Here is a 16,147-nt window from a genome sequence, read left to right as displayed (position 1 = left end):
AGTGAAGAAAATGCAGCCAACAAGTGCTCAGCATATGTGGGAACTCCTTCAAGGCTGTTGGAAAAGCATTCCAGGTGAAGCTGATTGAGAGAATGCCAAGAGTGTGCAAAGCCGTCATCAAGGCAAAGGGTGGCTACTTTGAAGAATCTCAAATATAAACTATATTTAGATTTGTTCAACACTTTTTTGGTTACTACATGATTCCATATTTGTTATTTCATAGTTTTGATGCTTCACTATTATTCTACAATGTAGAAAATAGTAAAAAATAAAGAAAAACCCTTGAATGAGTAGGTGAGTCCAAACTTTTGACTGGTACTGTAGGTTAACCATATCAATACTACATAAATCTCTATTAACTAAAAAGTAATCAAATATACTTCACATTCTGGCAGTGTTTACATCGTAGACTGTAAAAAACAGTGAATACAGTGAATTGGATAGATCATTAATTTGGTGTGTCACATGATCTGTGTTATCAGCAGTGGGAAGATGTGAAATAATATTATAGAACAGACGGGATTGGGAGGACTGCATGTCATACAAACGATTGGTCAGGGGCCTTAGTTTAGTCCTCATGCCGTGTGTGTGTGTGTGTGTGTGTGTGTGTAAGAATATAGCATGATCTCAGTAAGACTGTAGGCCATATGTAAACCATGACAGTTTCTCATAAATGTGCAAAAAAAAAACATGCTACAGCAAAATGAGAACTATTTCTTATTTAGACACTCAAATGGAACAGGAGGAAAAGTAAACCTGACAACATAACCATTCAATGGTTCTCTAGAAATCACCTTGACGAGTAGATGCAAGCTCCACAGCACAGAGGCTAGAAAAGACTGGCAGTGTGAAGGAAGGAAAGAATTGGATGGAGAGACGGAGGGGGAGTTGTAGGGATGGTAGCAACATTGTTCCTGAGTGTGAGGGTTCCTCCCTGATTCACAGGGGTTGGGTTAAATGCAGAATACACATTTCAGTTGAATGCATTCAGTTGTACAACTGACTAGGTATTCCCTTTCACTTGTATACAGTGCCTTTCTGAATATAAATCAAAGGACAAGCCATGCTTGAGCTTGCCTACAAGACAAGAATGGCAGTCAATGAATGTGTGTATTTGTGTACATTTACAGGTACATACTTTCCAGGTGTCCTGAATACCTACACACGTTCACGTGTGTGTTTATCTGTACATACTTGTAAGGTACGAGTACAGGGGAAAGAAAACCATCATTGGTTCCAGAACTTTCCTTCGACCGCCAGTGTTTCGTTGAGGCGACACAGCTGGCGCAGGAAGCCGTCGTTAGGGCCGATCTCTCTCTTCTGTCGTACCATGGACAGGGCGGACCGAATGTCCATCCTGTGGCGCAGCATCAGGTAGGCGATGACCAGTGTTGGGGAGCGACTGTAGCCCTCTCTGCAGTGAACGTACACTTTACCTGAGGGACATGGAGAAGGGTTTTAGGTCAGAGAAAACGGGACACAATATTGCAACAAATAAGGATAAAATATTACATAAAATAATGGGAAAAATGTTGCGTCAATGTATTTCATTTAATACTTCTAAATTGAGACAATTCTGTATTTGAATTCAACTCAATTTCCAGTTTCTACATGCACGATGGCAAAAATCTATTAAAATAGTATTGATTCTTCTGAAGTCGACTCTGCATCCATCCCTGGTGTGACTGTGTTGAAACTGAGTCATCCCATTAGACCACAAAAGCCCATTTTCATAATCTTAGCGCGATGAGGTCATGTACTGTAATGTATTATATTCCACTGATCTCATGCAGAGGCTCACACCAAAACAATTAACTGTTACCTTACTCTTCCCATCTTTGTTTTACCTTAAAAGAAAAAGAGGTGGCTAACTATCGCTCTAAGTGTTTTGCTCCGTCGGCCTGCACCTCTCTAACTCAGGTGTGCATTTTCCCTTGTCTCAGAAAGGTTTTATCTTACCCTTCCCATCTTTGTGTGCCAAGGCCTTCTCGATGAAGTTCGCCCCCTCCTCAAAGTAGATGCTGAGGTCAAAGTGGTCTGTGTCACTGGCGCCCATGCCGTGGTATGTGATGCCTGTGCCAGCGTAGAACTCCGCGTTGGTGTTGACGTGCATGAAGGAGTTGCCTTCCGCTGCATTCAGAATGTGGGTGATGCCTAGCTTCTTCAGACGCATCGTGTTCATGGCCACAATACTAAAAAACAAAGTGCTGTAGGTGTCATAACCATTACAAACCTAGAGTGGTACTATATACAGGCATATACAATGCCTTCAGAAAGTATTCATACCCTTTGACTTATTTCACATTTTGTTGTTACATCCTGAATTCAAAATGGCTTAAATAAAAAAAATCACCCATCTACACAGAATATCCCATAATGACAAAGTGAAAACATGTTTCTAAATGTTTGGTAATTTATTTGAAATGAAATACAGAAATATCTCATTTACATAAGCATGCACTCCCCTGAGTCAACACTTTGTAGATCACCCTTGGCAACCATTACAGCTGTGAGTCTTTCTGGATAAGTCTCTAAGAACTTTCCACACCTGGATTGTGCAACATTTTCCCTTTTTTTTTAATGCTTCAAGCTCTGTCAAATTGGTTGTTGATCATTGCTAGACAACCATTTTCAGGTCTTACTATAGATTTTCAAGTAAATTTGCCCACTCAGGAACATCCACTGTCTTTTTGGTAAGCAAGTCCAGTGAAGATTTGGCCTTGTGTTTTATGTTATTACCCTGCTGAAAGGTGAATTAATCTCCCAGTGTCTGGTGGAAAGCAAACTGAACCAGCTTTTCTTCTAGGATTTTGCCTATACTTAGCTCCATTCCGTTTCTTGTTATTCTGAAAAACTCCTTAATGATTACAAGCATACCCATAACATGATGCGGCCACCACTATGCTTCAAAATATGGAGAGTGGTACTCAGTAATGTGCTCTATTAGATTTGCCCCAAACATAACACTTTGTATTCAAGTTAATTGCTTTGTCACATTTTTTGCAGTATTACTTTAGTGCCTTTTGCAAACAGGATGCATGTTTTAGAATATTTCTATTCTGTACAGGCTTCCTTATTTTCACTCTGTCAATTAGGTTAGTATTGTGGACTGACTAAAATGTTGTTGATGCATCTTCAGTTTTCTACTATCACAGACATTGAACTCTGTAACTGTTTTATCATTGGCCTCATGGTGAAATCCCTGAGCAGTTTCCTTCCTCCCCGGCAACTGAGTTAGGAAGGACGCCTGTATTTTTCTAGTAACTGGGTGTATTAATACACCATCCAAAGTGTAATTAATACTTGCTCAAGGGGATTTTTTTTTTTTACCCATCTACCATCAATGTTCTTTGCAAGGTATTGGAAAATCTCCCTGGTATTTTTGGTTGAATCTGTGTTTGAAATTCACTGCCCCGACTGAGAAACATTACAGATAATTGTGTGTGGGTTACAGAGATGAAGTACTCCTTCAAAAATCATGCTAAACACTATATTATTGCACACAGAGTGAGTCTATACAACTTATTATGTGATTACTTATTTCAGCTTTTCATTTTTTATTAAATTGTATACTTTTTTTCAAAAAACATAATTCCTCTTTGATATTATGGGTTATTGTGGGAATGATAGTGACCAAAAATCAAAATTGAATCTATTTTTTAAAAATCAGGCTGTAACACAAAATATGGAAATGTCAGTGGTGTGAATACTTTCTTAAGGCACTGTACATGTGTAGTGGTATAACGTTGTACAGGGGTGTGTTATTAGCTGTGCCATTACCAGTGTCCATTTTAGCATGTAAATCTTGGTTGGGCATGCACCAAGAATTTTGGTGCATTCCAGCAAAGCCAATACACAACACAACACTAAACAATACATTAATTGCACTATAACGGTGACAAACGGTACCCTCAAACCCTCAAAGGCCTACATAAAGCTGACCCAAGAGAAAATATTTATTTTCAGCAACATGGAGTGAATCCTTACCACCGCTACACCTGGCTATCAGCGGAGCCTTGTCTGGTTAATTCAGCCTCATTTACTGCCTTTAAAAAAACATAGCTGATATGGCTAACTTGCTTAGACAAATGTGGTGTCTACTGACAATTGAGATGTACAAACTATGGCATAAGAGGACGGCGAGCAGATAAGAGGCAGTCCGTAATTTTGATTAAGACATTAATGAGCGAGCTAGGATGGATGTTGTTAATAACTATTTGTTCAGCACTTTTGAAATGTACAGCGACAGAATTCAGAACATGGGCCGTTCTTACAGTATTCTCCCTGTACACCGAGTCAGAACCGTAGGACAAATAAAGGGGGTATATAAGCAGACATTGAAAGCTCTTACAATATTTGATGATTACATTTCTCTAGAACAGGCTATAGGCTTCATGTGCACCACCAACAGCTAACAGCTTACTACACAACATACACTTAGTATTACTTTCTTAACTACAGTATACATATCTCCCTGGTATATTACATAATTTATGCAGCAGCATACAATACCATTTTGGATCACGTTGTTGTGCTGGGCTCACTTGAACAGGAAGTGGGCGCAACGGTCTTTCATGGGAACATTTTGTCATCAAATTTTGTTATCAAAATCTGGCATTCTCTGGATTTATGGTGCTTTCAAGACAACTAGGAACTCTGGGGGGGGGAACAAGGTCAGATCATGATGTAATTGACCTTCAGGTCAGAGCTCTAAAATGAGGCCAGAGTTCCCGACATGGAATTCCGAGTTGGATGACTGTTCAAAACGTATTTTCCCAGTCTGAGTTTTCTTTTTTTCCAGAGTTCCCAGTTGTCTTGAACTCACTGAAGTCTTAGATTTCCAAGTTCCGAGTTTCCAGTTGTTTTGAACGCGGCAGAAGTCATGCTGGATTGATAGCATGGCCAATGTTGAATGTTTATCCTTTTAAGCTTGGAAAAGAGACCCTTATATACCCCCAACCCAAGTCTGGGTTGACTTGGACCACACACCCACTCCACTGAAAAGCAGGCTTGCGATTGCTCAGCAGGCTAGTTTGCAGTTAGCCACTGATTTCTTCCAAACCACTCATTGTTGAATTTGCCATTTCTAAACTCAGCAAAAAAAGAAACGTTCTCTCACTGTCAACTGCATTTATTTTCAGCAAACTTAACATGTTTAAATATTTGTATGAACATAAGATTCAACAACTGAGACATAAACTGAACAAGTTCTACAGACGTGACTAACAGAAATGGAATAATGTGTCCCTGAACAAAGGGGGGTCAAAATAAAAAAAACTGTCAATACTGGTGTGGCCACCAGCTGCATTAAGTACTGCAGTGCATCTCCTCCTCATGGACTGCACCAGATTTGCCAGTTCTTGCTGTGAGATGTTACCCACTCTTCCACCAAGGCACCTGCAAGTTCCCGGACATTTCTGGGGGGCATGGCCCTAGCCCTCACCCTTCGATCCAACAGGTCCAAGAGGTGCTCAATAGAATTGAGATCCGGGCTCTTCGCTGGCCATGGCAAACACTGACATTCCTGAAATCACGCACAGAACGAGTCTTATGGCTGGTGGCATTGTCATGCTGGAGGGTCATGTCAGGGTGAGCCTGCAGGAAGGGTACCACATGAGGGAGGAGGATGTCTTCCATGTAATGCACAGCGTTGAGATTGCCTGCAATGACAACAAGCTCAGTCCGATGATGCTGTGACACACTGCCCCAGACCATGACGGGCCCTCCACCTCCAAATCGATCCTGCTCCAGAGTACAGGCCTCGGTGTAATGCTCATTCCTTCAACGATAAACGCGAATCCGACCATCACCCCTGGTGAGACAAAACTGCGACTCGTCAGTGAAGAGCACTTTTTTCCAGTACTGTCTGGTCCAGTGACGATGGGTTTGCGCCCATAGGCGACATTGTTGCCGGTGATAACGTTAATAACGTTTCAATCGGGGACATCACTCGCTTTGAGACCTTGAAGTAGTTGTTCCCCTTGCTCTGCAAGGGCCGTGGCTTTTGTGGAGCGATGGGTATCGATGCTTCGAGGGTGGCTGTTGTCGATGTGTGCAGAGGGTCCCTGATTCGAGCCCAGGTAGGGGCGAGGAGAGGGACGGAAGCTATACTGTTACATAATCAGTTTTGTTTCAGTATGGCTTTTGTCAATAAATGTTTAATTTAAAAATCAGGATGATAAAAGCAAACAAATAAAATGAAAACAAGTTATTTTCACAACATAGGCTGCTGTAGTCCTTATTGGCTATCAGATGTAACTACACTGAGTGTACAAAACATTAGGAACACCTTTCTAATATTGAGTTGCTCCACCTTTTGCCCTCAGAACAGCCTCAATTCGTTGGGGCAAGGTGTCGAAAGTGTTCCACAGGGATGCTGACCCATGTTTACTCCAATGCTTCCCACTGTGGTGTCAAGTTGGCTATACAGTATGTCATTTGGGTGTGTCATTTGGGTGGTGGACCATTCTCGATACACACGGGAAACTGTCAAGCGTGAAAAACCCAGCAGCATTGCAGTTCTTGACACACAAACCGGTGCGCCTGGCACCTACTACCATAACCCGTTCAAAGGTACTTCAATCTTTTGTCTTGCCCATTCACCCTCTGAATGGCACACATACACAATCAATGTCTCAATTGTCTCAAGGCTTAAAAATCATTATTTGGGGATTTAACAAGTGACATCAATAAGGGATCATAGACTGACCAGGTTAATCCAGGTGAAGGCTATGTCATGGAAAGAGCAGGTGTTCCTAATGTTTTGTACAATCAGTGTATATGACTCAGTGGATGCACTTAGGCTATACTCCGTTTTAATATCATAATACTGCTACCTCATATTTAGCTTCAGATAAGTGTTGCCAAGACCAAAGTTGATCGAATAGCCTTATACCTGTCTATAAAGTTTAGAATGAACATTTCCTTGACACATTAACTCAAGAAAATGAAACTCACGCATTTCCAACATATATCCTGGGGAACACTTCGTCGACATGGTGTGTTGGCATGCTGTAGTAACCGTCACCGTTGGCACACAGATCATTGAGCTGCTGCACTGACACTTCATAGTCTGACATGTCAACTCACGCTGACACGGTAGGCTGCTTGGTTGCGCTCTGATTTTGCTTCATCCCCTTCTTGACTAGATCAGAGCTGTTAAATATGTCGAGCAGGTGTCAGTTTACAGAGCGACCAGGAGAGGAGTCAGGTTTTCACCCGGCTGTTGCATTGCTCTCTCACGGAGAGAGCCTCTGAGGGTCTATGTGTTTTGAAAGCCTTCTTGCGCACGGCCCTCTCTCATATATATATATATACACACAGTACCTACAATATGTTACCGTACAGTAATAACAATGTAATTGAGTACACACACAGTGCCTGCAGAAGGTTTGAACCCGGTTTCACATTTTAAAGTGATCTACAGTTCTGGTTGGACTGCAAGAATTCATGTTTTATAATGCAATAAAGATTTTATTTGGTATTTAGTGAAACAGTACATTGTGTATAGTATAAAGGAAGTTCTATAAGTGACTTGAGAAATTGTTTTCTAATGTGCAAATGTTATCATGATGGTCATTGGTCAACTATCAACATAGCCCTCTATCTATTAAGAATGACTTGGAGGGATGCTTTGTGTTATCTATATAAATCATTGAAGATGATTATTCAATGATTATAAGTGCCAATATTAGGTTGAATATTGTTGATGAAATACATTACAGAACATAAACCTCTTGAGTGTATGTTACACTGGTAAAATGTGGGTCAGATGACAGGTGTTGAATATAATGTATAGTCTATGAATAGTCTAAAGGTAATGTAGATGTCAGAGAGCATTAGTCGTAATGTCACAAAATCAAACTTAACAAACCAATCCCCTGAATTCTCCTTCAAACGGCTACCCCATTTTGGCTTTGTCTGTATCAGTTTGAAAATAGAACAATCCCGAACCAAAATGGCTGATATTTTCTCCTAACATGTTTCTGGTCGCATTTTGGTAGCCCGGCATCTAAGGACCTTGAGGAAACTGTCGATTTTGTGGGAGTCCCTGCGGAAGCAGGACATAAGGAAGTGGAAGTTGATGAGGCGGGAGGTCTTGTCATTGCCGAGGTCTCCACCCTTGAAGGGGATTGAAGAAATGTACTGGGAGGAGAGAGAGAGAGAAAGGGAGACATTTTTTTAAAAGCAGAAGAGAGTGAAAAAAGGTTGTCACCTTGCACACAGTGTTCAATTGCTGAACTAAAACCACTAGTACATGTACAGTTTGGAATGATTCACATGAAAACACACACAGATAAACAGCATCAGTCACCCACCTTGTTGACCAGCATGTCTAGTCCGTCTCCCAGGCTCTTGGAGTAGTCCTGCAGTTCCCTGATCTTACTGCTGATGTCACCATTGGAGGGGTGTGACAGAGTGGGCGCCTCAGAGGAGAGCAGCAGCAGGGGATCATTCCAGGCCAGCAGGAGGGAGCGAGCCAGGGAGATCAGCTCATTCTCCTGAGGAACACAATGGATAATGTCATGAAGGAAAGGTTGATCGATCCTGAACATTGTAGAATGCTCCTGCAGTTTTACTGAGTGCAATGCTCCAACCCAAAGGTCCAAATCAGGCTTGACAAAAGGGGAGTAGGGATTGGGGGTTTAGTCAAGGAAGGCCTTGTGCAGGTTGTTAAATGCACTGCTTTTTTAGAACGGGGAAAATACTAACGTGTATATATACCACAGGGAGGAGACAAACCCAGAGAGAGAGGAGAGGAAGGGTACATCTGAGTTAGGGGGCTTCCTCTCCTTGTCTTCTTTCCTTCATCTCCAAGACTCCACTAATCTAAGACTGCTGGATGCATATTGCACACAGCTCTCCAATCCTCTCAGATCTGTGCCTAAGGGCTAGAGGTTGTTGCAGGACAGGGCTGTAGATTTGATCAATGAAGTGCTCACGCAGGTAGACTGGGAAAAGAGAAGGGGGAGAGTTTATAACTAATAGTGAGATGAAAGAGATGAGTGAGGAGAGCACAGAGCTTTACTGACCGATACTCTGAGCGCTTGCTCCTTGTCCTTGGGTGTCTGGAGTGAGGTGTGACACATAGACGGACGTGGCATCATCACTCGTCCCATTGGTGGGAAGTGAGAGTCCTGAGAGAGAGAGGTGGAACAGCACAAAAGTGGTTAAAATAAGGTTAACTCAAGTTGAACATACTCTGACACATAATACTCTGAACATATTCATTTAACAAACAATACATACATCTTGAACACAAACAGACCAGGTATACACACAGATACACATACGCACACAGACTCACGTGCATGGTTGTCCTATGGTTATTAACCTTCCTACAACTTTCTGGGAATGGTGCAGGATAGTTGTTTGGCTTTGGAACATTCTCAGCACATTTATGGAACAGAACGTTTCCTAAAAGTTCCAACATGGTTACATTTAATAAAATGTTTTGTTCTATCATTCTTCAACTGGTTTGGCATTGAGAATATTCTCAAATAGTTCAGAGAATGTTAATTTCAGTTCTTCAGCATAACGTTTCCTACAGGTTTCCTCATGGTTCTATTTAAAATAATGTTCAGGTGGGTTGGCTGCATGCACTAATTGGCCACACCTGATCTTAATGAGTGCTTGTTTCCTTTAGAAATGGACTCTGTTTGAATAGACAAAAATGAACAGCTTAGTATGTGTAAAAAAAACAAAAAAAACATGGCATATTAGCTCCATCCTGGTGGCGCAGTGGACTAATTCCATGGATAGAGGACGGAAGGTTATAGGTTTGAACCGCACTGATACCGTGTCAAATAAATAAATAAAAAATGTTGCATGATGAATGCCAAAGGAAATGCATTTCCATGTGTCCCATCTGTGCTTAGAGTTCAAAAAAGTTTACCCAAAATAATCTGAAAGTGTTATTGAAATATTCAGTGAAAGCTAAGGAAGTTATTCAAAAACCTCCAAATAACATAGAATTTCCGTTCTTAGAGCTTTAATAAAACCTCAGAGGAAAACGTTCAATAAACCAGAGGAAAATATTCTAAAGATAAACATTCCCAGAACAGGCAACATTTTCACTTCTGTTCTCAGAACATTTAAAAAAAACGCTCAGTTTTACCAGTTTCGTTCCCACAAACAATGTGAAACCAAAAACATACGTTCCCACAACTTCCAAGCAACCAAATGTGCTACCTGGGATGGTTGTTACTGACCAGGTCCTTGTTGAGGGAAGTGCTGAGTGAGTGAAGCTTGTCTGATCGCTGGGAAGCTCTCTCCATTAGGTCACTAAGGCCAATGGCATGACACAACTAGACACAGAACTAGAGGTGAGAGAGAGAGAGGTTTGGCTTTAGTCAACTTGCCTCCATCAAAAACTCTCACACATGGACTAAACACACACGTTTCATCTCACCTGCTAAGTGGAGTTTGGTACCCTGGGATCGGCGAGCCATCTTTCTTTCTTTTCTCTTCTCTCCTTATCTTCTTGTCCTTCCTCTCCTGCTTTTTGGCTGTCGTTCCTTCTCGTCCCCCTTATATAGTGCCCTTGTCTTTTTCATTTGTGAATACATAAGTCTGGTGACTTGTGACTTGTTCAGAACTAGTTTTCTCCTGATCACTAATGAGAAACATTTGGGGTGTCTGTCCCTTAGGTATGTACTCATCAATACCCATGGTATTTCTTAAGGTGAGATAGTGAGGTGGACAAAAGCTGTCGGAAAAAAGAGAGGGGCGCTGGGGGGTGGTTGAATGGCAATTAGATTCCATTAATATGATTTTTGAATGAAATCATTTATTTCGTCCTACAAGGTGGGATCTACAGTACACTATGGAAGTTTAGTTACTAATCGTTTCTGTCAAAAATTCTGTACAGCCTCTTTAACTGTCATGTGTTATTCCCAGATTTGAGCGAATACCATGTCTTGTCTTTTTCCTGTTGTTAGAAATTTATTTGATAGTGTTGTTAGTGTGCTGTTGGCTCTTTCTTCCTTTTAGTTTGGCCACTGTGACCAATGTTCACAGCATTTGCTAAATGACCATCTTTCTTATCATACCATTATTACACTGTACCATTCTCTCTCACTTAATCCACTTTCAATGGGCTTCTCGAGTGGCGTAGCGGTCTAAAGCACTGCATCGCAGTGTATGAGGCGTCACTACAGACCCAGGTTTGATCCCAAGCTGTGTCACAACCGGCCGTGACCGGGAGTCTTACTGTATAGGGTGGCGCACAATTGGCCCGGGTTAGGGGAGGGTTTACTTGGCTCATTACGCTCTAGCGACTTCTTGGGGAGGGGCGGGCTCCTGCAGGCTGACTTTGAACGGTGTTCCTCTGACACATTAGTGCAGCTGGCTTCCGGGTTAAGCGGACGGGTGTTAAGGAGCGTGGTTTGGCGGGTCATGTTTCGAAGGACACATGACTCGACCTTTGCCTCTCCCGAGCCCGTTGGGCAGTTGCAGCAATGAGACAAGATCGTAATTGGATCGCAATTGGATATAACGAAATTGGGGAGAAAAAGGGGGTAAAATACAAACCAAAAAATTATAATAAAAAAAAAAATACAAAATTAAACACTTTCAATGAGCCTTGGGTAGGCCACACTGCCACCCAGTTGGTATTCCACACAAGTCATCTTTCCACATGGCCTGGACTGAGGTGGTTCCCAGAACCAATGGAAAGAAAAACTTCCCACAACTTCCAAGGATCCAAATGTGCTAGCTGGGACTGTAACTGAAACCATACACCACCTACCACCATCTATGTGTATCAGTGCTCTACACCCAGTGCAGAATCCTAACTGGAGGTCCTTGCGTGTGTCTAGAATCTTCATCCCAATCACTCATTGACATCAATGCATTATCTTCATACATCATCTACATGTGGCCTGGGCTGGTCTAGCGATTCGGGCTGCTGCCTTCAGCGCACACATATACTGTGTTGTGTGGGTTCGAATCCGACCTACTGGCACAAATTCTATTTCTTTTTTTCTCTTTCCCTGAAAAAAATATGTCAAAAGAAGTCAGAATGTGGCCACATGCATTGGGCTTGAGTTATTCAGGACTGTTATACCTTGTTGAGCCAACAGAGGCTGCTATTCTCTCCAGATAGAGAGCGAACCAGGCTAGAATTTAAATGTTTGATATTAGGCCTACAATTCACCTAAGGGCTCCTGCATCCTCAAGAAATCATCTCTGGTCTCCCTGGGTAACCATAGCACTGCCTTTATTGGGGAATAAATGAGAACTCCTAGAAAGCCGGCAAGCCAGAGTGTTGCTCCTTATGAATCTGTAGCAGTGTGTGTGCATGTGTGCGTGTGTGTGCGTGTGTGTGTGTGTGTGTGCGTGTGTGCGTGTGCGTGCACAGGTGTCTATATGGTGTGCGTGGAGTTTAGACTATTCAGTGTATCATTTACATGTTGGTCACACACACACACACGCACACATGAAACACTCATTTACATTTACATTTAAGTCATTTAGCAGACGCTCTTATCCAGAGCGACTTACAAATTGGTGCATTCACCTTATGATATCCAGTGGAACAACCACTTTACAATAGTGCATCTAAATCTTTTAGGGGGGGGGTTAGAAGGATTACTTTATCCTATCCCAGGTATTCCTTAAAGAGGTGGGGTTTCAGGTGTCTCCGGAAGGTGGTGATTGACTCCGCTGTCCTGGCGTCGTGAGGGAGCTCCTCCTATCCCCCCTCGTATTACCTATACATCTGACTTTAACTGTAAGTTCCTTCCCTTTAGAGGTGCCACTGGAGTCTAGCAACTCCCACTGGCTCTCTCTCCTTACCAACCCTTTCTTTACCAACCCCTACTTGAACACAGAACTACTCCCAAACGTTTCTCTCTCTGTCTTTCTCTTTCTATCACTCTTAACAAACCTTTCCTTACCAACTGCTGTAACACAAAATACAAAACCTCCAAATCTCTCTCTTTTTCTATCTCTCTTGTCTTTTTCTCTCCAAATGTTCCACTGCTTACTGCTACTAAAACAAGAATTGTAGTGGCTATATTTGTGCTGTGCTGGCTTAATGTGATTTGCAGTAGAGGAATGGGGATGTGGGTTCTTGCCAGGCGTGTGGCTATGGATGATAGACTCAGGTACAGTAGATGTGATCTCTGTAGGAGCCTGAGGAATAGTTGGTCTGCCTGATCTTTTGCAAACCAGTGATGAAACCACAAATATGACAAAAACAGAAGGAGAAGAGGGAGTGAAGAGACAACAAAGAGAGAGAGTGGGGGGTAGAGAGAGAAAGAACAATAAGGCAACAAAAAATTCCGTCCCTTTTAGACAACTTCCTGGACAAAACGTTGCACTGTAATAACTTGGCAGTAGAAAACCAAAATAGTATATTTGACCTCTCAGCTTCCCTATCAAATCAAAGCAGAAAATTAACAACAAAATAACAACAATGACAAATGGTTTGATGAAGAATATAAAAACCTAAGAAAGAAATTGAGAAACCTATCCAACCAAAGACATAGAGACCCAGAAAACCTGAGCCTACGCCTTCACTATGGTGAATCACTAAAACAATACAGAAATACACTACGGACAAAGAATGAACAGGAAGTCAGAAATCAGCTCAATGCAATTAAAGAATCCATAGACTCTAAACACTTCTGGGAAAATTGGAAAACACTAAACAAACAACAACACGAAGAGTTATCTATCCAAAATGGAGATGTATGGATAAACCACTTCTCTAATCTTTTTGGCCCTATAACAAAGAACAGACAGCAAAAACATATACATGATCAAATACAAATCTTAGAATCAACTATTAAAGACTACCAGAAGCCACTGGATTCTCCAAGTACATTGAATGAACTACAGCACAAAATACAAACTCTCCAACCCAAAAAGGTCTGTGGTGTTGATGGTATCCTAAATGAAATGATACAATTATACAGACCAAAAATTCCAATAGGCTATACTTAAATTCTTTAACATCATCCTTAGCTCTGGCATCTTTCCCAATATTTGGAACCAAGGACTGATCAACCCAATCCACAAAGTGGAGACAAATTTGACCCCAATAACTACCGTGGGATATGTGTCAACAGCAACCTTGGGAAAATCCTCTGCATTATCATTAACAGCAGACACGTACATTTCCCTGTTTAGGTTTTCAGTGAAACAATGTACAATTGGCTTTTTACAAAATTACCATACAAGAGACCACATATTCATCCTGCACAACCTAATTAACAAAGAAACAGACCAAAACAAAGGCAAAGTCTTCTCATGCTTTGTTGATTTCAAAAAAGCTTTTGACTCAATTTGGCATTAGGGTCTGCTATACAAATTGATGGAAAAACATACAACATTGTAAAATCCATGTACACAAACAACAAGTTTGTGGTTAAAATTGGCAAAAAACACATTTATTTCCACAGGGCTGTTGGGTGAGACTTGGAAACAGCTTAAGCCCCACCCTCTTCAACATATATATCAACAAATTGGCGAGAGCACTAGAACAGCACCCGGCCTCACCCTACTAGAATCTGAAGTCAAATGTCTACTGTTTGCTGATGATCTGGTGCTTCTGTCCCCAACCAAGGACAGACGTCAGCAGCATCTAGATCTTTTGCACAGATTCTGTCTCTCCCTCCTTTTCTTTCTCAAAGACTTGTCTTTAGTATGCTTTTTTTCTTCTCCCTTGCTATTCACTCATTTCCCCCAACTCTCTCTTACCTAAAATGGTTGGCAGAGCCTCTATCAATTCAATTTCAATTTATGGGCTTTATTGGCAAGGAAAACGTATGTTTACATTGCCAAAGCAATGCCAAAGCAATGTAAACATCTCCCTCCTCTGCTCTCTCCCACTCTTTCTAAAAGGGGTTGGTGTAACCTCTCTCTCTCTCCAGTGAAAGGGGTTGGCTCTGCTAAGTTTGTGTAAAGGCAATTCCACTACCTCCTTTATGGCACTCTACACGTTCTGTAGTGTGCGTGCGCGTGTGCGTGCGCACACACACACACACACACACACGCACACACACACACACACACACACACGCACACACACACACACGCACACACACGCACACACACACACACACACACGCAACACACCCCCTCTGTCCATCACATTCACTATAACTTTAGGAAACCTTTGAACGTTTTTGGAGGCCTCTGTAACGATTGGCGTCGGGTGATGAAGAAGCGGACCAAAACGCAGCTGGGAGCGAACACATGTTTATTCTTACACTGAATAAAACACGTACACAAAACCAAGAAAATGCCTGATCATTAACTGCTCAACAAAAAGAGACAACAACCCACAAACATCGTGGGGGGAAAGGAACTTAAATGTGATTCCCAATCAGACATAACTAGCGACAGCTGTCTGATTGGAAATCACCCCGAGCCCAACATAGAAATAAACCACAAAGAAAGGCTATAACAAAACATAGAAAATAAACCATAGAAATACCACACCCTGTGAAAGATTAGTGGAATCTGTGTGGGTAGCTGGACAGGTAGGATGACTGACAGTGAGGGTGAACAGGTGGTCACGGGTCAGGTGACAGAGAAATGGATGAGACTGAGGCAGGAATTCCTTTAACCATAAAGTGGTATATTTACTGAGTAGTCTGTGCTGCATAACAAAGGAAACAGAATAATGTGTATCCAATCAAATCCATCATCACAAAGATCTAATCATAACAATCATTCATTGTTAACATCATTTAGGGAATTCAACAATCCAGTTAATTAATAAGTCAATAGGAATCATCGGTGAGTAATTTAGGCTCGTAACTATTTATCATAAATCATGAAAGAATAATACAAACAGTGATCGGTTATTCAATCTATAAACACCATTAGTTGGATATCAGAGCCGATCAGTTCAAGAAACAATTACTTTCTTATTTCACCCTTTCAAGTGTCTTCATGTGTACACGGAATTTCATTACATATTAACCATACCAATTACATAATTGGCCTATCATTGACCATTCACATTACACAAAATGTTTGAAGCGTGCGCTCCAAGCCGCGCTCCGCGATAATAACTCCAACAACAACTGATGGCCCACACTCCCGATCGCAACAGATAGTTCAGATGAAAGGTTAACAGAGTCGGTGTACTTACGTGGATTCATGGACGCACAGAACTTCTGGATTTGACAGA

General features: G+C 41.6%; 2 protein-coding genes across 3 annotated transcripts; both read right to left on the bottom strand.

Moving 5' to 3' along the window:
* Positions 1-286: 286 nt before the first annotated feature.
* On the bottom strand, positions 287-7,253 carry LOC115192091 (dual specificity protein phosphatase 3). Its single transcript, XM_029750215.1, has 3 exons — positions 6,958-7,253; positions 1,960-2,192; positions 287-1,436 (listed from the first exon to the last, which is right to left on the bottom strand). Exons 1-3 carry the CDS (start codon positions 7,077-7,079, stop codon positions 1,228-1,230), a joined length of 564 nt encoding a protein of 187 aa, XP_029606075.1. The 5' UTR covers positions 7,080-7,253; the 3' UTR covers positions 287-1,227.
* A 231-nt stretch (positions 7,254-7,484) lies between these two features.
* On the bottom strand, positions 7,485-10,456 carry LOC115192092 (prolactin-2-like). Of its 2 annotated transcripts, XM_029750216.1 has the most exons (5): positions 10,412-10,456; positions 10,212-10,319; positions 9,033-9,137; positions 8,319-8,951; positions 7,485-8,145 (listed from the first exon to the last, which is right to left on the bottom strand). In XM_029750216.1, the coding sequence occupies exons 4-5, from the start codon at positions 8,553-8,555 to the stop codon at positions 7,975-7,977; spliced, it is 408 nt and encodes a 135-aa protein (XP_029606076.1). In that variant the 5' UTR covers positions 8,556-8,951; positions 9,033-9,137; positions 10,212-10,319; positions 10,412-10,456; the 3' UTR covers positions 7,485-7,974. The 2 variants fall into 2 exon arrangements, with proteins under 2 accessions (XP_029606076.1, XP_029606077.1); XM_029750217.1 differs by lacking the exons at positions 10,212-10,319; positions 10,412-10,456 and adding an exon at positions 9,308-9,336.
* Positions 10,457-16,147: the final 5,691 nt, after the last annotated feature.

The sequence above is a fragment of the Salmo trutta genome, chromosome 4 (genome assembly GCF_901001165.1).
Source record: "Salmo trutta chromosome 4, fSalTru1.1, whole genome shotgun sequence".
In the NCBI taxonomy this organism is placed as follows: Eukaryota; Metazoa; Chordata; class Actinopteri; order Salmoniformes; family Salmonidae; genus Salmo; species Salmo trutta.
Note: the sequence above shows the minus strand (reverse complement) of the source record. Positions and strands in the feature narration are given on the sequence as shown.